Source organism: Sinocyclocheilus grahami, unplaced genomic scaffold, assembly GCF_001515645.1.
Source record: "Sinocyclocheilus grahami isolate Dianchi unplaced genomic scaffold, SAMN03320097.WGS_v1.1 scaffold285.1, whole genome shotgun sequence".
Taxonomy (NCBI): Eukaryota; Metazoa; Chordata; class Actinopteri; order Cypriniformes; family Cyprinidae; genus Sinocyclocheilus; species Sinocyclocheilus grahami.
In genome coordinates, this window is record NW_015505464.1 from 280,679 (window position 1) to 303,178 (window position 22,500).

The 22,500-nt window shown below is 38.6% G+C and overlaps 2 protein-coding genes across 4 annotated transcripts in view; both read left to right on the forward strand.

The window, feature by feature from the left end:
• Window positions 1–12,710, forward strand: part of LOC107600491 (dual specificity tyrosine-phosphorylation-regulated kinase 1B-like) — a 50,885-nt gene extending 38,175 nt beyond the window's left edge. For 2 of the 3 annotated variants that reach the window (XM_016292405.1, XM_016292403.1), the window contains exons 3-11: window positions 1,333–1,452; window positions 1,571–1,759; window positions 2,511–2,658; window positions 2,927–3,213; window positions 3,630–3,776; window positions 5,368–5,529; window positions 9,844–10,147; window positions 11,072–11,175; window positions 11,258–12,710. In XM_016292405.1, the coding sequence (XP_016147891.1) occupies window positions 1,333–1,452; window positions 1,571–1,759; window positions 2,511–2,658; window positions 2,927–3,213; window positions 3,630–3,776; window positions 5,368–5,529; window positions 9,844–10,147; window positions 11,072–11,175; window positions 11,258–12,010 (2,214 nt within the window). In that variant the 3' untranslated portion in view covers window positions 12,011–12,710. The remainder of the gene's footprint in view (window positions 1–1,332; window positions 1,453–1,570; window positions 1,760–2,510; window positions 2,659–2,926; window positions 3,214–3,629; window positions 3,777–5,367; window positions 5,530–9,843; window positions 10,148–11,071; window positions 11,176–11,257) is intronic. The other variant, XM_016292404.1, reaches the window with a different exon arrangement.
• A 3,146-nt stretch (window positions 12,711–15,856) lies between these two features.
• On the forward strand, window positions 15,857–21,421 carry LOC107600492 (zona pellucida sperm-binding protein 3-like). Its single transcript, XM_016292406.1, has 9 exons — window positions 15,857–16,566; window positions 17,875–17,990; window positions 18,064–18,167; window positions 18,266–18,440; window positions 18,533–18,644; window positions 20,131–20,219; window positions 20,308–20,378; window positions 20,459–21,191; window positions 21,267–21,421. The coding sequence occupies exons 1-8, from the start codon at window positions 16,021–16,023 to the stop codon at window positions 21,130–21,132; spliced, it is 1,887 nt and encodes a 628-aa protein (XP_016147892.1). The 5' UTR covers window positions 15,857–16,020; the 3' UTR covers window positions 21,133–21,191; window positions 21,267–21,421.
• The last annotated feature ends 1,079 nt before the right edge of the window (window positions 21,422–22,500 follow it).

Sequence of the window (22,500 nt, forward strand, 5' to 3'; positions counted from 1 at the left end):
GCCAGTCTGTCACTTTAAGACAATATATTGACACACATTGGATTTTCTCCCAACTGTTCTCCTCCACTTAAGACATAAACTGTGTTTAAGTAAATACTCTCCAAGCCGGCCATTTTGACATTTTTGTGTGTATTTGATCGTTTGGACATGCGCCCGAAGCTCAATGTGTAATTTGTTTGTCCATTTTGGAGTGTGCCGCGCGCACACATTTCAGCCTGAGGAACAGTGTCTCTTGTGCGGATTGTGCTTTCAACGTTTTATTATCAAACATGTCCCACAATTTAGCAACAGTAAAGACGGCATCTTACAACAATCACCGACTGAGCTGATTCTGACGTTAAGTTTGGGTTTTAGGGAGGAACGAATGCGCACCGCTGTGAAGGGAAAGAAGTTGCGCAAGATGAAACGCAGCTAGTTTTTAATAGCTTTACCTCATGTCTTCTTTTGTATAATCCTTAAAAGCCAAAATCGAAATTAAAAAAAATAAAATTAGCTTAATAAAACCGCCACAGGCCTAAAGTGTAAGCAGAAGTTTGAATGTTTAGTTCTCTCTTGTATCATAATTAAACAGGGCTTTCATGTTGCGCATGCTGATCTCGCTTCTGAATTGCGAATAGCAAAAATGCATCATAGACAAATGTTTGCAAAACAACTGGCAACTCTGGTGAGATAGAATTTGCAAGATAATGTATATAAAGCAATAATAAATGTATGTGTGTTTTCTTAATTTCTCCAGTACTGATAGCAGAACCGTTAAGGTCAGAGCTTATCGATACTCCGGTATTTCATAATTTAGCCCCGGGACCAATTAAATACCGGGTTTCGGTACCCATCCCTAATTATTGGTCTATGTATACATCCATATTGACGTCATTAGCTATTGCATCACTATTGCATGTAGGTTGGAGAAACCCTTGTTACAGTTTTCATGTACAGTTCATGGGGAAGATAAATAATCGGCTGCTTTTTATTGCAGTATTTTATTATATCATATATATATGTATATAGACTATAATAACTAATCACACTATATAAATGCATTAAATTAATAGCCCTATTTATTAGTTAACTTTGCACACTTGAATTTACATTCTAAAGATTTTATAGATTTACTTATTTTCATTTAGTTTTTATTCATGTATTATATATTTTTAGGTATTAAATTAATTGTGTGTATATACAGTGGGTACGGAAAGTATTCAGACCCCCTTAAATTTTTCACTCTTTGTTATATTGCAGCCACCTCTAACCTTGTGGTTTTTGTTATGGTGGTTCCTCAGTTGCCCCTCCTTTTTTCTTACAGTTGTCTCTGTGTCACTTTTTTTTTTCCAGGTGCTGTCAGATATGACCATCCTGCAGAGGAGGATTCCCCCGAGTTTTCGAGATCCCGCCAGCGCCCCGCTACGAAAACTCTCAGTCGATCTCATCAAGACATACAAGCACATCAATGAGGTGAGCCAGCAGGGCTTTTCATATTTACACTGACAATAAGACCAGTCATACAAACTCTCCAGTGATTAGCGAAGTAGCAACAGAGGTGCAAATATGAAGTCTTTTGCTTGCTTTCCAGGTGTATTACACGAAGAAGAAACGGCGAGCCCAGCAGGTCCCCCCCGAGGACTCTAGCACCAAAAAAGAGCGCAAGGTGTACAATGACGGCTACGACGACGACAACTATGACTACATTGTGAAGAACGGGGAGAAGTGGCTGGACCGCTACGAGATCGACTCACTTATTGGCAAGGGCTCCTTCGGACAGGTTAGCATAACTCTGAAGATGAGAATAGAATTGTCTAAGGCTACACGATTTGGTCAAATATCTCATTGCTGCTACTTAGATATAAAGTCTAAAAGAATACAGGCATAAAATCAAACCGAAACAATGGTGCTCATATTCAATAGGGTGCATTAAAAACGGCAAACTAGCAAGTGATGTTTTGTCTCCGAACTAACTTGACCCAGAAGTGAACTAAGTGTGACTCTATTTTGCATTGTATCTGGATTTGAAAGTAGATCTGGATCTACTTTTTTGGTTTTAGCTGTGCCATCAGTTACTTTTTTACATTCACACAGTCAATTCAAGTATGATAATATTGTAATACAATTTTGAAGTTTCATTATTTTAATATTCATTAGTGAAATTAGTCAAATTCATGAAAACTGATGACGGTTTCTGTAAAACAATAGTTTTTAATTATCCAAATCTGATAAATGTAAGCCCTGGTAATGTTTCGTTGTATTAGATTTTGAGTGTTAGAATAATGAAATTATGAAAATAATGTAAGCTGCTTTGTGTTCTCGATTAATGCATTATTATAAGCAAACCACACTACAGACTCTAAAGGTCTAATAAATGGCAGAATAAGGATTTTTTTACAGTGAATGTGAAGAATTTAAAGCTCTGTGTACAGAAACTCAGATGCATTTTTTAAATGTTAAATTTTACACATGAAATATGTTGATACTGTCATTTACAGTTGTAACGCTATAACATCGTCCTATGTGTGTAGGTGGTGAAAGCCTATGACCACCATGAGCAGGAGTGGGTGGCCATCAAGATCATCAAGAACAAGAAAGCCTTCCTGAACCAGGCCCAGATTGAGCTGCGGCTTCTTGAGCTCATGAACAAACATGACACTGAGATGAAGTACTACATAGGTAAAAATCAGATACAAGAATATGAATTTAAGCAGCTGTTACTCTACTTTTAGTCTTCTGTAGTAAAACCCTGACCTAATGGCAAGAGAACTTCCTCCCACCACAAAGCAACAAGTAAACAAGACTAAAAGTAGTACATGAGGCTATTTCACAGATAGAAAGCAAAGCCTAATGAATGATCTGGATCTCGTGGATATCTAGTTGACTTGCTACGAACTGCATTTTGCCACCCTAATACATCTTCTTTTTCTTATTTTTGTTTCTTCAGTCCACTTAAAGAGGCACTTCATGTTCCGTAACCACCTGTGCCTGGTGTTCGAGCTTCTCTCCTACAACCTGTACGACCTCCTGCGTAACACCAACTTCCGCGGCGTCTCGCTCAACCTGACACGCAAGTTCGCTCAGCAGCTGTGCACGGCGCTGCTCTTCCTGGCCACGCCCGAGCTCAGCATCATCCACTGCGACCTCAAGCCTGAGAACATCCTTCTTTGCAATCCCAAGCGCAGTGCCATCAAGATTGTGGACTTTGGCAGTTCCTGCCAGCTAGGACAGAGGGTGAGATGGCGTCTCAGGCCCGTTGGAGTCGATGTTGGTTAACAGCAGGCTTATATAAGGTCACGCCCAGTAGTAATTAGTGAATTTGCATTTAAACTAATAAAATTGACATGCAGTGGTGAACATTTAATGGTTAAATGCCTCTGTAAGAGAGAAGAAAACGCAGTGGTTTTAGTTGATGGGATGTGCATTCAGAGCACATTCTAGAGGACTTTCCCACAGCTGAAATGGATTTTACTGCTTGAGATTCCTAGTGGCAGTGCTGCACCCTTTTTAACTTGTAGATTTTTCTGCCCCCTAGTGGAGAAAAGTGTAAATGTACTCAATAGTCACTATGAGAGCTCAGTCTGCTTGGTAGAAACTAGTGCATGCTTTCTTTGTGCATGTCATTCATTACTGTCTTCTTTCTGTATTAGATTTACCAGTACATCCAGAGTCGGTTTTACCGCTCTCCTGAGGTGTTGCTGGGCATGCCGTATGACCTGGCTATAGACATGTGGTCCCTGGGCTGTATCCTGGTGGAGATGCACACGGGCGAACCGCTCTTCAGCGGCTCCAATGAGGTACGGCTCGGGGATTAGTCACACAATGACTGTGCAAAGCGTTGTGACGTACTATGTGCGTCTTTTTTTGACGTTCATCCACTTGTAAAAATTGCACTTTAACAGGCATACAAACAGCATTTATGCATTATTAAAATATTATAATTATTTTAAAGACTATAAATATTCAAAACGGAAGATGCTCCAACTTATTCTGATTGGTCCATTATTTTGTTTTCGGTAATTGAACAAAAGCTGAAATTAAATATGAATATTAGATGAAAAACCTAAAAAACTAAATAAGTTGAAGTTGAAGTACAAAAATGACTAAATAAATTCAAGCTAAATGGTATTTAAAAAATTACTAAAACTTATACTGATTTTTTTTCTTCCTTTTTTAACACCATATCAGCTTCTGTGGCTGTTTATGGGGTCGTTCACATATAGCATCTTTTGTGCACTCAAGTTCGTTATTTCAAATGTAGACGCGCGCTCATAATGGAAGCGACGCGGTCGCGACGCGCTCATTTTTTCCAGGCGTGTCCACGCCGCATCGAGATAAAAACATTTCAACTTTTCAGAATGCCGCAAGCGCACTGCGGGTCATGTGACAAGAACCAACCAATCAGCTTCATCCTTTCCCGTAACAACATTGAAAGCTCAGCCAAGATGAAGGAACAGCTGATCATAGCTGTACAGGGATAGCCATTTTTAAATAAATTTAGTAGCAGAGCTACTGCAAGCGATTTTTAGTGCTGCAAATCCATTTATCCTTTGCTGAAACGTGCTCTTCATGGAGAGCGCAGGTCATGGTTGCTTAGCAACGGCAGACGCCTCCGGAGCGCAAGCGCCCAAACGCTTTGGAAAAAAGCAGAAAGCGGCGCGCCTAGTGTTTTCCACGCATTTTTAGGCGCTACATGTGAACGACCCTTATGGCGAGAGCCAGGTTTAGTTATTTGAAAATAATAAACAGAAATTAAAATGTAAAATGAAATTAACACTGGTCTGGACACAAGATCCTGTGTATACGCCCTTTAATCAACTCCTTAAAGGGATAGCTCACCCAAAAATGAAAATTCTGTCATTAATTACTCACCCTTATGTCGTTGCAAACCTGTAAGACCTTCGTTCATCTTCAGAACACAAATTAAGATATTTTTGATGAAATCCGAGAGCTTTCTAATCCTGTGTAGACAACAACACCACTAAAACGTTCAAGGCCCAGAAAGGTAGTAAGGACATTGTTAAAATTGTCCATGTGACATCAGTGGTTCAACCGTAATGTTATGTAGCTACGAGAATACTTTTTGTGTGCAAAGAAACAAAATAACGACTTTATTCAACAATTTCTTATCTTCCGCGATTTCATCAAAAATATCTTAATTTGTGTTCCGAAGATGAACGAAGGTCTTACGGGTTTGGAACGACATGAGGGCGAGTAATTAATGACAGAATTTTCATTTTTGGGTGAACTAACCCTTTAATGCATTTCAAAATGTATTCATCTGTTATATGTATGATATCTAATGAATCAGACGCATACTTGCTAAAATGTCAGTTGCAACAAAGTCCACATGGATCTTGCTCTAACGCTGTACTGTATCTTTCTTAGGTGGACCAGATGAATAAAATAGTGGAGGTGCTGGGGGTCCCGCCCAACCATATGCTGGATCAGGCCCCTAAAGCACGCAAGTACTTCGACAAGCTGTCCGACGGCCTGTGGACCGTCAAGAAGAACAAGGACATTAAGAAGGTACTTTATCCTTCGGCCTCCGTGAGTAAAACTCTGCTTCTACTTAACCTTCGCCCTCCTCCCAAAGACCCCCCTCCCTCACCGTCATCTGCTCCACACCAGCGCTCACCTTATTCTCAGGGAGAGGGGAAGAGAGAAAACTGGGGCTAAAATGGAGGAGGGTGGAGAAAAAGGTTGGGGATGGAATTGAAGCAAGGCTAATGTGTGCTAGTGAACCTCCTCCTCTCTCCACTGACCCGCCTCTGCTTACAGAAGCACGAGGTCAATCAAAACCCCACCCTACAGCATCTGTTCTCCTCATCATTGCCATCATCACAATCATTTTCACAACCATTCCCATTCTGTCTCTAAGATGCTAGGTAGAAACAGGCGTGTTAGTTGTGCTTATAGTACAGTATACATCAAGATATGTCAAATAAAAGGCCAAAAATATGTGGAAACCCATTGTAGCAAAGTTCATAGTCACGGGAAGAAGGAGGCGGGAACTGGCGAACATTTAAAGAAGATTTAATAAAATAAACAAATACAAAACAAAAGTAAAGCGGCAGCCCCTCGCGGACGACTGCCGCACACAAAACACAAAATAAACTCCAGGCCTGGTCCTCTCTCGTCCAACACTGTCGTCACTCCTCCCTTTTATCCTTCCGGAGCTCCTCCGTGGGACTCGAGACCGGTGAGTGGTGCAGGTGTCGCTCATTATCAATTACTCCACCGGCCTTGCTCCGTTCCCACAGCTCTCGGCCCCGCCCCCACTCGTCACATACCCCCATCGCCCCTCGCAGGCCGGGGGTACTCCCGAGACTGCGATCTACTCCCGGAAAGGAAAAGAGGAGAGGAAAAGAAGAAAAAAATTATCGGTCCGGTTCCCGGTCCCACTGCCGCTTGGTCCTGGCTCTCACTCGCGGTGCCATGCGATGGTACTGGACATCATTGGTGGACGGCCCACCGCTCCTCCGCCTCCTGGCGGATGGCGATGGCTCCTCCTATTGAGGGCAGCCGGCAGCGAGTCCCCCGTTCCCTGCTCCTCCCCAATCATGGCGGATGGCAGCAGGCTCCGGCCTCCTGGCGAACGGGCAGACTCCTCCGCTCCCTCACGGACGGCAGCCACCGGCCTCGCTCCGTTCCCACGGCTCTCGGCCCCACCCCCACTCGTCACACCCATTTTTAAATATTATATACAACAGCAAACAATGACAGCATATAATCCAAGAAAACTGGACCACCTAGTGGTTTTGAAATTAAATACACATTAAGTACACATCTGGATTGGGTGTCCAGATACTTTTGGCCATACACTACCATTTAAAACTTTGGGGTCGGTATGAATTTTTTGTGGAAAAAATAATACTTTAATCATACCAATGCAATATTAATACACTAAAGTGAGAGTGGAAGTACAAAAGATTTTGATTACAAATTTTTTTTGAAAGTTTTATTGAGCTTTTTATTCATCAAAAAATCCTGAAAAAATTTTTCTTTTTCCGCAGAAATACTAAGTAACACAACTATTTTCAACATTGATAATAGAAATGTTTCTTGAGCACCAAATAAGTATAATAAAATAATTTCTGAAGGATCATGTGACACTGAAGACTGGAATAATGGCTGCTGAAAATGATACGAAATTGCATTTCAAAATATATTAAATAAAATATATAAAAATAGAAAACAGTAATTTAAAATTGTAATACTATTTTGATAATATAAATGCAGCCTTGGTGCACATAAAATACATTCAAAAAATCAATATCAATATAAAAACATTCAAAAAATCTTGCTGACCCAAAACGATTGAACGATAGTGTAAATAAAAAAGTAAGGCTTTATAATGAGGTCCCATTTGTTAATAATATTTTACCTTTATTAATCTTTGTTGATGTTAATAAAAAGTTAATTTGTGTTAGTTAATATTGCATCAACTTGCCTTATTGTAAAGTGCTGCTAAAATAACAATGTAAAGATTTAAAATATTGATGTAATGTTGCATGAAAAGAATCTCTATATATTCATATGTATATATTGCATTGGTAGAGCCCTACCTGTTACCTGTTAGCAGCTCTTAGTCTAGTGAGTGATACGCATTGGGTCACAGGTTAAGTGAGTGCAGCCAGTAGCTAGAATGACCCTGTTTCCAGTGAAGATACGTGAAAGTAGCTTCAGGTTAAGACTGTAGAAAGTGTGTGTGTGGCCGCAGATTAAGATGCAAAGGTGATAGCAGGTGGAGGGTAAAAGTCTGGATGAGGTCCTAATACGCTTTGTTTTACAGGATTAATGTCTGGCACTTACTGCCAACTCATCCAGAGACTCACCTCAAATGCTCCAGCACGCATTTTGTGCTTCCGTGTGTACAATAGAGAAAAAGGTTAAAACATTTGAAAACTTTGTACTCTTTTACAGTGGAGGTGCTGGAACATTTAAGCCTTTGTATAGTATTTATGGACCATGATATAATTTAAATGGCACAGATTAGGGTCAGAGTCAAAGGACCAGTTCTATGTTTATGACAGGGTTCAACAATAAGGGGTTTTATTTTCTGGCGACCAAGTTTCTTTACTTGACCTGACAAACAATCTCATTGGCTTCAACTAGGGATGTAACGATTCACTCAAGTCACGATTCGATTCACGATTTTGATTTCATGTTTTGATTCGATTCACGATTTTATTTTTTTTACAAAATGAGATTGAAGACAAATTCTAAATTAAATGTGTCCTTTTATTATTGCAAATATAACACTTGTATATTATTGCTCTTTTGTTGGTTTTGATTGCATCTATTGTCCTCATTTGTAAGTCGCTTTGGATAAAAGTGTCTTCTAAATAACTAAATTTAAATATAATGTAAATGTAAATAACAAAACTAAATAAAAATTTTAAAACAAGCCCCAAATCAAATAAATAAGTAACACATAAAAGAAGTCTCTTCATATAAACAAAATAAGGCTTTGTCTGTGCTCTTTCCATTTAAAATTCGAGGCAACCACTGTATTTTAATCATGATCCAAACAAAGATGCTGCATACATGTCACATGAGCAGTTTTTAATCTAAATTAGATTGTATAATTTCGAAATTTGAAAGAAAAACAGAATGGTTTGACTTCAGTTTTGTGAAACTATTCATAAAAAATATCTGCATGAAACCGAAACAGCAGACGAGCTGAATGAGATGCAGATTCACTCTCTGCCAGCAGGTGGCGCTTAAAGCGTTTCCTTGGTTTCCGCTGTAAACAAAGCATGGCTGCACTTATGAACCTTCATATGCATTATACAGAGGCAAGATGAAAAGAAAAAATACCATCTAAACTTTTCTAAAGACAGTAAGCTCCCCTCAGACATACATTCATATAAACTCCTACACCTAATGGAATCGCAATTTGTTTAGCATCTCAACCGATTTGAATCGTCACATATTTTAATCGATTTTCAACCAGCTCGCGGTTAATCGTTACATCTCTAGCTTCAACACAAACATTTTTCTCACAAAAATTATTCTATTAATATTTAAGGAACAAAAAGAAAGTGTGCTTACTATAATAATACATTAGTTGAACATTTTATGCTGTAATTTTGTAGTAATAGCTGGAAGTTATGGAGATATGTGATTGTGTGTAGTTCTTTCAACTGAAGTTCTTTCAAAAAGTCTCATTGTTGAACCCTGTACGACACTGAGAGCCCCTATGCAACCGTCGTTATTCCCACAAAACCACAAACATCTCTCACTTTCAGTCCCCCTTCACCTGCATTCAGTAATGATTTCTGAGGCTGATTAGTTTCCTATTAAAGTCAACATGAAATCAGAATTGCAATACACGCGTGTGCTCAGTCTATTAATGCACAGAGAGGAAAATTTTTTCCTAATTTCAACAATGTTTTAAGAATGTATGTACTGCTACAACTTTTTTCTAGCCAACATGGTAATCTAATGCTGGTTAATGTTAACATGAACAAACTTGCATTCACATCATACTTTTCGGTATGTAACTTTCATTAAAAATGTGGAACACACTTTTCATGTTCTAGTCACTTCCCGATGGATGAAAATCGAGCTGAACACTACTTTTTACCTATAAATATTCCATAAAAGGTTTACTCAGAAGTGGGTTGCAAATGCCATTTCATGTTGACTTTATAGTATTAAAGCAATAATATTAGTAGATTTATGTATTTATTAATCCTTAAATTGGTTGTTACTAATGTAATATGATTCTAGACTAGTTCATCACCCATTGTCCTTAAATGTTTAAAAATTATAACATTTGAACTGTTATCTGCACTAAATGCTACACATTTGTGCCTCATTCTCTTCCCTTCCTCTGTTGTTGATTTGTCCCTCCAGGAATATAAGCCACCTGCCACGCGACGACTGCATGAGATCCTGGGGGTGGAGACGGGAGGTCCAGGGGGGAGGCGAACTGGAGAACAGGGTCACGCACCCTGCGACTACCTGAAGTTCAAGGACCTGATCCTGCGCATGCTGGACTACGATCCCAAGACGCGCATCACGCCCTTTTACGCGCTGCAGCACAACTTCTTCAAGAAGACGACGGATGAGGGCACCAACACCAGCAGCTCCACCTCCACCAGCCCTGCCATGGACCACAGCCACTCCACCTCCACCACTAGCTCCGTCTCCAGCTCTGGTAAGTGTGTGTAATGCAGCGGTCACACTAGAGTTTGAGCATGCTAAATTTCTACGAACGCTTCTATGTTCTTCTATGTCACACTCTGTGGCATTTTTTGTTAAAAACATATAGTAGGGGTGTAACAATAAATTGTCACAATATATTGCAATACAAAAATGCAACAATATCTATTGTGGATAGCGATGATATGTATTGCGTATGGTTCAGCCAAAATCATATGTAGAAATATTTAATTTTGCATCAAATATGGTAATGGGACATCAAATAACGTAATCTCAGAAGGTCGCACATTTGATCTATTTTGTAAATGTATGTAGTCTGGGACTAAGTATGTGTAAATATTTTGTCAGAAACATGAATTTTCTGTGCGCGGGGAAAAGGACTATTCATGTCAATTGCTGATATAATACCAAATTTAGCATTTTTATAAGCAGTACTTTTTATTAACTGCTGTATGTATAATGTATATACCATATGTGTTAGAATACATTTTTTAAGCAGTATATTTATTTTTAAAAAAAACATTTAAACTTTTTTTGTATGTTCAAAATATCTTGAGATCAGTATCATGTATCAAACCGAATCGTGACACAAGTGTATTGTTACACCCCTAAAACATCCAAAATGTAAAAATATGCAATCTACTCCAGTTTGCTGCAACGCTGCAGATTTAAAGTTTATGTTCTTTCAATTCAGCTAAGAGGTCACGCCGTGATGTATCAATCTTCTACTGGTCACACGTCTTCATGTGATACAAATTCACCAAACTTGAACTTTGGAACACAAATTCATATAATCTTGCATTTCCTGTCTCCTGTATATGCATACATATGAATGGAACCTTAAACCTGTTACTTAGGGATAGTAAAACAAGAAAAGGACTCGTTTTACATCGGCTCTTTGTCCTTGCTCCCAATCCAGGTGGATCTAGCGGTTCTTCCAATGACAACCGAAATTACCGGTACAGCAATCGGTACTACAACAGTGCAGTTACTCACACGGACTACGAGATGCAGAGCCCACAAGTAAGCAATCGTTGCAGAGCACCACACAGCTCCTCTGTAACTTAACGAAACGACTCATGTTGATCGCCACTTCTCTCTCCAGGCTCCGTCTCAACAGCAGTTGCGCATCTGGCCAGGAGGGGACAGCAGCATGGGTCAGCTGTCCAACAGCGGCAGCGACTCCTCCTACCCGCAGCTACTGTTGCACAAGCCGGCAGCCACGCAGCACTCGCGCCACTTCCTGGGCAACATGGGGGGCATGATGGAGCCGCACCATCCCCACCCCATCTATGGCAGCCACCACAGCAACGGCAGACAGCTCCGGCAACAGCAGCAGCAGCAGAACCAGCCGCAGGGCCAGGCCTCACAGGGTCAGCAGGGCCAGGCGCTGATGCCCATCTCCTCCCCGCAGATGCAGGACAGCATCGAGCTCAGCCTCACCCACCACCACCACCTGGGTCAGTCTTCCATCATGCAGCCGCCCCCGTCGAGCTTGGACTCCAGTCAGTACGGATCCTCCAACCTCCACCTGGGCCTCTCTGCCTTTCGGACTAGGACAGTCATGGCCCCCCAGCAGCCCCCTTCCGCTTCCCAGCAACAGTTGCCCCAGGCCCCAGCCTCCCAGGACAGCATGGTCGCTGCCTCCGGTTTGGGATACATCCCTCCGTGCTACGCCGGCAGCAACAACAATAACAACCCGCCGCAGGGAAGCGTCGGAGTGGGGGGGATGCTCACCGGGGGGCCTCCGCCCAGAGGAGTCGGGGGAGCTGGGGGGCGGCCGGACTCCGAGGAGTCCGCCATGATGGCAGTGTGCGGCAGCGGGAGTGGGAGTGGTCAGAGTGCAGCCAACTCTTGATAAATCTTGAACAAATTCCAAAAGCCATACGAAAATTTTAACAACAACATAACAGTGACAAAAGCGCCACATGTACACACACGCGCGACACGTAGTAAACGTACGACACACATACATGCGCGCGCAGCCACACGTAACAGAATCGCAGAGAAAAACTTGTGAAATATCAGACAGTCGGTTTCGTTTTTTTAGTTTTGTTGTTTTGGTTTTGCATGGGGAGAAGGTCAAGGGAGGGATTTGAAACTACTTTTATCGTTATTTTTCTGTTAGTTTGTTTTTATTTCATCGAAGGAGAAGGGCGGCAGGTGAAGTAGTCGCAACAGAAGGTTTCAGAACGTTTGTTTTTACCATTCTTATATTGTTATTTGAGTTTGTGATTTCAGGACAGGTTTGCAGCGAGAGATTTTTATTGAGGAGAGGAGAGTTTTGGGTTGAAAAAAATTGAATGTTTTTGTCAACACGACAGCAGCAGGAGAAGAGTACCTTATGCTTTTTTATTTTTGGTTTGTTTAGTTTTTTTCCTGCCGTTTTGCCATAATTATATATTTTTAATTTATTAAGAATCACTACATAAGGAGAGAGACGGGAGAGGAGTTAGAAAGAGATCTAAATTGAGAGGTGGGTATTTTGTGGGTTTATTTATTCAATGTTTTATTTATACAGTTGTTTTTGTTTTTTTTGGTCAGACATGATACTTATGCATAGAAAACAACAAACAAACTGGGTTTGAGGTTTTTGTTTTCTTTCTTGGCTTCATTTTGTTGTTTTTGGTTGCGTTTTTCTAGTTGAGCATAACCCACACACACATATAAACAAACACACAGGCAAGACATACACAAACACATTTTTGTTACTTTTTTTTTTAATGTTTCCAGTCTTTTATCTCGCTTGACACACTGGCTTATATATCTCAAACTATGAAACAAATCCTACGAATGAAATAAAGCAAATGACAGAAACTGTTTTTAGTCGCCACACAGTGAGCAACACCAACTAACAACTAGAGGAGGAGGCTGAACCATGAGCCGCTTTCACGAGGAGAGGGGGTAACTCGACTTCACATAAAGGAGGAAGTGATACAGGAAAGTCTTGGAAAAACATCAAAACATTTTGCCAGAAGGAAAACCAAAATGCTTCCCTGTTGTTCGTTTCAAAAAATAGTCTGCCTCCTTCTTCTTCACCATCTCACTAGACTTTCTCTCCCCTCTCTCTTACTTTGGTTTCTGTCTCTCTCTCTCTTTTTTTCTAACCCTCTTTGTTTTGGACAGAAAACTATGAAAGCGTTAACACATTTGTATTAACTCTGGATATGCTAAGCCAAATCTTGCTGTAGCTAGCTAGCTCGCTCTCTCTCTCTCTCTCTCTCTCTCTCTCTCTCTCTTTCATATTTACCCCATGTTTCTGTTGGAAGGAAGAGTCTGGGGCGAGGAGGGCAGAATACTTCGGTACGAAGGGACACTGTCACGCCCTCCTGACTGCGGCCCCTCCCACTCTGACTTCATTTCCTGCCTCTCATTTTGCTTTCTCTCCTGTCTTTATTCTCCCCCTCCTCCCCTTCCTCCTTCACAACACTCTGTGAGTGCTGTTTGCCATCAAGTCAAAAAAGTGAACTACTTCTCTCTCGGCTGCTATCTCCACTCTCAACCATGTTCGGATTGCTGCTAAAGAAAACAGACAGATAAATAAATAAATGAATAAATAAATAAATAAAAATGAGAACTTTTTAACCCTCCTGCTTCAGAAAAATGAAAAATAAACCACTGCATCTCATGTATTTATTACTATTTAACAAAAAAAAAAAGAAAAATCTGTTTTCTGCTGTTTTTTTTGTTTGCTTTCTTTCTTGGTACAGGTTAAAGCTTGACATTTATATTATGTAACGGAAACATGGTATTAAACAAGTGCCTCGATTTATTGGTCAGCCACTGGACGGAATTGAACAGAAGAGGATTATAGGAGTTTGATCAAGGTTTATTATATGTATAGCTAAAATTCAAGCCTCATGCAACTGTAGAAATCCACGACTATTCAAACATCATGTGAGAACTTCATATTGGACGCAAGCTTCATTCAGTATGACTGACCAATACCACATATTTAATTAACTGATGACATCTTCATCCATTGTAATCTGTGTACATAGCATCCATGCATCATCCAGTTAACGTTAAAGCAATGTTAGGGTGAAATGTCATTTTCGAGGTTCATTCTAATGACTGGGATTCGAACCTGCCACCTTTGAGGCGTCAGGACCTGCAAACTACCTTACTCTGCTCAGATCAGTGATGATGACTGCTGTCCTTTATGTTCTTAATAACCAGTTAAAACCTGTAATTGGCCTCACTGGCTTCTTTACTTTGTCATTTTTTTTTCAACACCATCCTTCATGAAAACCTAATGTCTGAAGTATTATGATATCCTCGGTTTTTGGTTTCTCTATTAAAGAGAGAGTTGCCTCTGTAGGTCCTCCAATCTTGTTATGTTTAGCAGACCTTGGTCATCATATAAATGTCACACTCACCATGCACTGTCAGAAACGTGTCTGAGCACTGATAAACTGAAAATGCAGATGTTTCTGAGCTGCTTATAACAAAAATACAGATTTTTGTGTCTGTTCAGTCATTATTGAATAGAGTATAGGAAATATATCTATCTAAATAGAAAGGAGGGGTTGTGGGGGGCAGTATCCGGGACAAATTGTTGCTCTGTCACCTCCCAATAAATCTTGAAAACCCTCAGACAAAACAATACCTCTGTTGAAGTGGAGGAGCATCTAAAAGGATATTTTTCACTATTTTTTAATTGTAATAATCACAAGATCAGCTAGATTTTTTTTTTTTTACTTCCATTCCATAGGGAAAGCTAATTCAGATGCTATTGGGAACTTCCTACTGGTTTGGTAGCTATAATAGCGTATAGTCACAAGCTGGCTGATGCAATTTTTAATGGCTGTACTGCAAGTCAGAAGTTACTGGAAGTTGCACCTAAAATGTGTATTGCTGGTCTTTTATGAATCACTTGAATGAATTAGACTTACTGTTTTTAGACATTTTGTTGAAGTAGATAAGTGTATTTATGGTCTCGCAGCAAGAATCAATGTGTATGGTAAAAACAATATATATATTCTTTTAATATAAGTCAGTGAAAAAGTCTTTTCTGCCAAAACAATCGCTTCCACAATGCTGTTTAAGATCTTAAATGTGCATGCTTCTAACTAAAGTTAAAAACCATATTTTGTGTTAAATCTTAAAACGATAGCAAACTTTAGCCTAATGCAGGAACCTGAAACTGAATTTATTTTAAGTAACATCGACTGATTTTGAGAACATACTCGTCTTTAACAGCGTTCGATTTGTTTTGTTGTTGCTGTTGTTTTTTATTCGGATCATTTTAATGAATTGTTCGACTCTTTTACGACTTTTATTGATTCGGATCTTGCGGTTGTCGAATCGAACCGACTCAGTGAACCATACAATAGCAAACATGTAACAAACAAAAACAGTTTTATACGCTCATACAGGGAAGAGAAGGGGGAAAAGTATAAAACAGCCAAATAAAGTTGTTTAATGTAAATCCATATTAGGCTATAGGCAATATATGTATGAGCTAAATCTTTTTATTTTTTTTTTTTTGTTAAAAAAATTAGTTTTTTTAGTTATTTTTATAGGCCTATTTAATTATTCGCAAATAAAAAAAAATTCAATTAAAAAATAATCGATGAAACCACATAATAAACAGCAATACGTCCTTACATACTGGAACATTTCGAGAATATACGACGCCGACGCGGAATTACGTGATGACGTTATTTTTAATTTATGATTAAACGCCGTGGTTTTATTTGATTTCATCCGGTTTATTGAAATTAACTATTCGAAAGAACTGACTGTCATCAACTAAAGGAGTAATTAGTAGTCGTCACCTCATCAATCAGCAGGTGGCTGCGGCGAGTTCTTCTCAGCTGCGGTTTATTTACTTCCTCCATGTAACATTTAAGACTTGTTGTTGTCATGGAGCGTATGAGTTTGTCTTTTTGTTGTTCTTTGTACTTTCTTGGCATGCTGCACATCACCAGAGCTTACATTTATGGGACCGGGGGTCATCTAGAATACAGCAATGTCGTATCCACTGAGCAGAAAGTCCATGACACGCAGCCCATGCCAGGCGCGGTCAGGCCGTGGACAGGAGACGGGAAGAACCCTGCGGTTATGCGACCATACCCCGTTTTCCCAATGTTCCAGCATGCTCCAGTTCCTCTCGCTGACATGGAGCTGTTCAGACCTGTGCCCGGGAGGAGACGGTTACCAAACCGTTTGACTAGCCTTCTAATTCCTCAAATGAACCCTCAGCTCGTCCAAGTGTCTCCAGTGCGTAATGCTCGTGGTGTGGAGGTGTGGTGTGGTTACAGTAAGATCTCAGTGCGCATGAGTAAGAGTCTGCTGGGCTTCAGAAGTTCACCGTCTTCATTTCACCTGGGAACATGTCCTGTCTCTCGCTCAGACGAAAACTTTCTGTATTTTCATTACGACCTCAATGACTGCGATAGCTCGTTAACGGTAAGTAGTTATGTAAGATAAATCCAGTCTTAAATGTGCTTGGCAGGGGTTTATAAAATATACATTTTAATATATAAAAACAAAACGTTTATTTGACAAATTTTTTCAACCCACCATATTGTCAGATGTATAGACATGAAAAGCTGTAGATTATTTAGAAAGGAGAGTGAAATCAGAATGTAAAAATCTGAATTTTTTTTAACTTTTATTTGATTTCTACTGTGAACAAGTTAACCCTGTAAGTCATACAGTATCTGTTTGAAGAGTGCAGATGCAAAAGACTCGAAGTGCCATTTGAAATTTTATTCTAAAATGAGCATTTTTATCAGATTCCTCTATGTGTAGGTCCAGTAATTTCATAGAATAGGTTCTTTTCATTGCCATTAAAGTGAAATAACTGAAAATAAACAAAGAAGAAAAAAATGCTAATTTTAGAAGAAAATTTCAGACTGCACTAGAAGCTTTTGCATCTGAGCTCATCATTTAAAAAAACAACCATTGAAACATTTACTGAACATTTAGACAAATAAGTGTTTTTTTTGTTTGTTTTTTTGGGGGGGGGGGGGGGGTAGCATTTGATATATCAGGCTTTTTTGGCTCCTTAAAGGAGAAAAACAGCTCACTTTTATTTAGATGAAGTTGCTGATATTTATATGGCCAAAAATGAAGATACAATTTGAATAGCTTGTAACCGTATAGCAGACTATTTACATAAAATGCATATACATAGCCGTTACCACTCTATATTTCCCAATAATATATCCTAGTAAGCTGATATTTAAATGTTTAGTTATATAATCAAAAGTGGTTATTGTGAGGGGCAAAACATACAGTATAAAGCATCTTTTTTTTCTAAAAATTATGTATTGATAATCAAGTAAACCTAAGTTGCTTCATTTCACTAAATCTTTATCTTTAAATATTACTAAAATTATAAAAGATACTTACGTTTACTTTATAAAAATCAGTCACAAAGATTGTCACAGCAAAAAGACACATGTACCACAACCTGAAGGTGGACATTTTAAGATTTATACTAAAAGACCTTGATTAAAAAGTATAAATTATGAATCACACAACAGAAGGCATGTAGTAGATTGTGTACAACAGGTTTATCAGGCCTTAGAAACTTGTGTATCAAATACAATTCAGTAGGCTTTATATGGGTTGTTCATCTCGATAATTCACAAATTATTGGATACCATAATTATCAGCCATAATAGCCACTGAAACAATGAACAAAATAACTTGGTGCCCTTTCAACATGTTCATTTTGATTTTACCTACTATATAATGTTTGATCCTCAGATGATGAAAGGCCAGATCATGATTTCCAACACATTGCACTATACTCCAGCAGAGCCTCCAGGGACAGTCATCCGAGCTGTGCCCCTTACATTAAACATCCAGTGCCTATACAATAGGTAAGCCATCAATCTGGAAGGGATCAGGACTTGGAGATAAAATGCACCTCATCCATTTTTTTTCAATTTCTAGATTTCATTATTCCTACAAAATGGGCTTCCTGCCTGTGGTGAGGGAGCACATGTTTCACAAGATTTTTGAACGCAGGGCCAAGTTTAGTCTGTATGTGTGTAATGGTAAGCTTTTCCTCTCCTTCTGCATAATTTCCTGTTTTGTTTGACCCCTCATATGGTGTTGGTGCCCATCGGTCTATTAAATTGTGTGTGAACTCTAGAACGCTGGGAAAGACTGGAGGGAAATGGGAGATTTGTGCTTGACGAACCCATGTATTTTGAAGTCAGTGCCGCTTATATATCAAAGGACGAAAGAAATTTTGTTGACTCCTGCTATGTAACAGCATCAAGAGACCCAAAGTCTATTCCACAACACAATGTTATTTGTAATTATGGGTAAGTGGTTCGGAGCACTCTGCTTTTATTAACATGAATAAACTTTCGTAGGGGAGAAGAACAAATATTAACACCAAACACTGCAATTTCAGGTGTATGGAGGACAGCAGAAGACGAGCAAGTCTCTCACGCTTTCTCCAAAGACAGTCGAACATTATAAGGTTTTCAGTTGATGCCTTTTTACTCCCCCAAGTTACTGACACGGTAATGTTTTCATTCTTAAATGTGTCAATATAAAGGAGAGAACGGGGCTTGTTGTCACACTTAACTCCCGGGATTATTGGGTGAGGTTGCATTTGAAATTGGGTTTACAAAAAGTCTTGACTGCACATAACTTGAGGAATATATCATTTTTGGATGAAATATTTAACCTTTCTATAATCATTGCCCTGGGAAAAAAAAGAAAAACCTATAGTTCTAGAATAGTTATCAAAAAAATTCTAATTATCTACACTGTAAAAAAAATTCTGTAAAATGTACGGTAAAAAAACGGCAGCTGTGATTGCCGGACTTTTACCGTAAAAAATATGGTAGCAATGTTTTAGGGTTTACGGTTTTAACTTAAATTTACAGTTAAATACCGTAATTTCATTAACTGATACAATGTTAATATACCAACATATTGAAGTACTGAAATCTGTTTTGTACCTTTGTAATGCACTGATGACCACCAAATGCAGGTGGTGAGGAGAAAGTCACATGATGAACCAAAGCCCATCACAAGCAGCTTTTAAATAATATCATATATAGAAGGTGCACAGTGTCATTCACACAAACACTAAACACCATCATGGTAACAGACATGAAACTGAAATAATGCAATAAACATTCATTTAACAACATTAGGTGTAACACACAACCCTAATATACAGAACTGATAAGAAAAAACTAAGAAGAAAGTTATTTCAACAACAAAACATCAAATTTGAAATGTAACGCAGGGAATTCTGGGAATGTCAATTTACGGTTATTCACTGTAAATTATACTGTCTTTTTCACTTCCAAAAATGGTGTACTATCATAAAATTAATGTCTACTACATGTAATGTCCAATACAGTTTTTCACCGTATATAGAATTTACCGTTAACCATTTAACAGGTTTTTACTGTAGCATTTTTACAGTCTTTTACCGTTAACTTCACGGGCCTTTTTTACAGTGTAATATAAAAAGCCATCCTCCATAACATATCAGAGGATTTAATTAAATTTTCTGCCAATTGTAGACAATAACATTTGGGGGGGAAATGAAATGGAACAAAGTGAAATTTGTTTTGAAAAAATGTATGAAACTGCAAAAATGGAAAAAGTAACATACGAAATTATTAAACCCCTACAGAAATTTTTAATGTGTAGAAATTACAGTATATAAAACGCGTGACAACCTACCCCTGTCTAATATGTAGGTGTGTTGTTTATATATTTATACATATTCAAGTTTATTTGTATAGCGCTTTTCAAATTGTTGCAAAGCAACTTTACAGCAAATTAAGTTTCTACAACATTTAGTGGTATATCAGTGGTGACTGTCAGTTAATGTACATATGGCAGAAATGTACGGAAAAATCAATTCAAGATGTAATCAAACAGACGATGAACACTATTAACAGCATTATATGATGCAATCAAACTTATAGCAAAATGTGGTAGTTCATCTGAATGAATGTCTGTTGATTTCTTCATTTCCTACAGCACTTTTACCTACATTGCACAGTATCGGTTCACAGTGCCACTACAAGTGCCATAGCAAAGTCATGTACCTATAACAATGTAGAGAGAAGGTAAGTTATTGTATTTCACACATATATGCAACAGTGTGTAAATGTGGAGAAGCTGCATTCATTCTTAGTTCTTATCCTGTACCAACAGGTGGGAGGAACTCTACACCGACGCATCTGTTTGTGCATGTTGTGATTCCACATGTGAAATTGAATCATCTTGTAAGTAGAAAATATCAGAGACTATCAAATGAAATCACTATAAGTCACACATCAGTGTTTTGTTCTTGCTTCCATAACAGCTTCTTTGCCCCATATGACACAATCTATAACAAGCGAACCCTGGATTTTGGACAAAAACGAACAATCTTTAATCCAGACTATGGAAGGGTGGGTCAATGTTCAAGAGGACACAGAAGAGATGAAGTTCAAGAGTGCAGAAGGAATCGATGAAGAGGAAGAAGATGGTTACACTGTGGAGATTGTGACAGATACTGAAGAACAAATAGAAGCAAAAGAGAAACATAAAAAGATGCCCATGAATGATTTAGATGAGGCTGTAGAAGTAATTATTGGGACAGTGGAAACAACTACAGAGTTAAAGAATAAAAAGGGTGATCGTTCTAGAAATGTAATGCTTGTTAGTGAGTGGAAGAACAGGGTTGTAAAGATTGAAGAGAATGCTGGGAGACACGAGAGAACAAGTAGAACTGAAATTGTTAAACGGCCTAGTGTTCAGTTCATGGAAGAGCTTTCAGAAGATGTTAATAATAACCAAGCATCCAGCAAGAGTGGAGCACAAGAAATGATTCTCATTACCAGAGAAGAACTGTCCGAAGGTAAAATACAGCCTGAAGATTTTGAGAAGAGCATTCAAGTACAAAATACAATAGGTCCATCACAAATAGTGATGGATGAAGAGGTATTTTTAAATGCTAAACATGAATCAGTGGAGTGGAATCAAGATAAACACTAACTATCCTGATGTGGGAGAAATGGAGGACTGACGTTTGAGGTCGTTCCAGGGTCTCCAAGGTATGACAGTTTTTCATTTATAATGAATTTAGCCGTCACTTTATAATTTCAAGTGTTTATTTATTTCTGTTTTAGGTACCTTGAATGACCTTTTTTGGAGTTGCATCTGTGGGGCCAAAGATCTCTGCATACTTTATGGATTCAACTGAATTCAATATATAATAGTCACATTTTCTGTACTTGTATTGAAAAGTATGCATTCTTTATACTGTGCTAACATTCACTGTAATGTAGTCAGAATATTAAAACATTTTTGGCTGTTCATTAGGGTTTTTTTTTCTGATGACCTCTTTGATGCCTCTCACTGAATTACTTATTCTTAAAGGGATAATCTCACAGTTCATATTTTACCCTAAAATAAAAAATGCATCAAGAAAATTCGCATTACGATCTTCTAAATGTGTTCATAAATCACAGGAATAAAACCTCAAGAGAATTCCCAGACGAGATTAGACATGTGAATGAATATGGAGCACAGACACATTTGAAAATAAAGAGCAGTAAAAGATTTCGGCAATCTCTAATGTACTGTCAGATTTGATGGCCATGCGGTGTTTGTCTGTATCTGCTCACATCAGACGAAAATGCATTTTAAAATACAGATAAAAGGTTTAGACATCATTAGGGTAACAGATTTCGGTAACCTACACTGCCTTGTCCAATTTGGTGAACCTTCTGTATCGGCATCTGTTCTCATAAGACAAAAATACTTCTAAAAAACCAAGGAGGTCAGACATCAGCAGAGTGAATTTGGGTCAAATTAAAGCCATTCTGTGTAAAAAGAAAGATTGGTAATAGATTTTGGTAACTTTTAAATACTGTGCTGTTGGATTTGGAGATCCTGTTATATGTCTGTTGCTGTTCACATTAGAGTAATATGCTTTCTAGGGTATAAAACAGAGGATTTTAGACATCACCAGAGTAAATTTGAGGAGCATTAAAGCCATTCTTTATGAAATAAAGGGTAACCGATTTTGGTAACCTCAAGGTTATGCTGCCTTGTCGGATTCGGCAACTCTGCTGTATGTCTCCATGTGTTCGCAGCAGACCAAAGTGCTTTAGATTATGAGAAAACTGAGATTAGACATCACAAGAGTGAATATGGCTCCTATTAAAGCCAACAAATCTCAATAGCAACTGGATTTTATTAGTGTATTTATTTAAAGCATAAATAACAATCAGAAATGTAAAACACAAACACAAAAAAATATTGCTATAAAATAATGGTATACCCAGCAATAGAGCTTGGGAAGCTAAAAACATTATTTCTTGCAAAAGGCGTCTTGAACTTACTGAACCACTAAAAAAG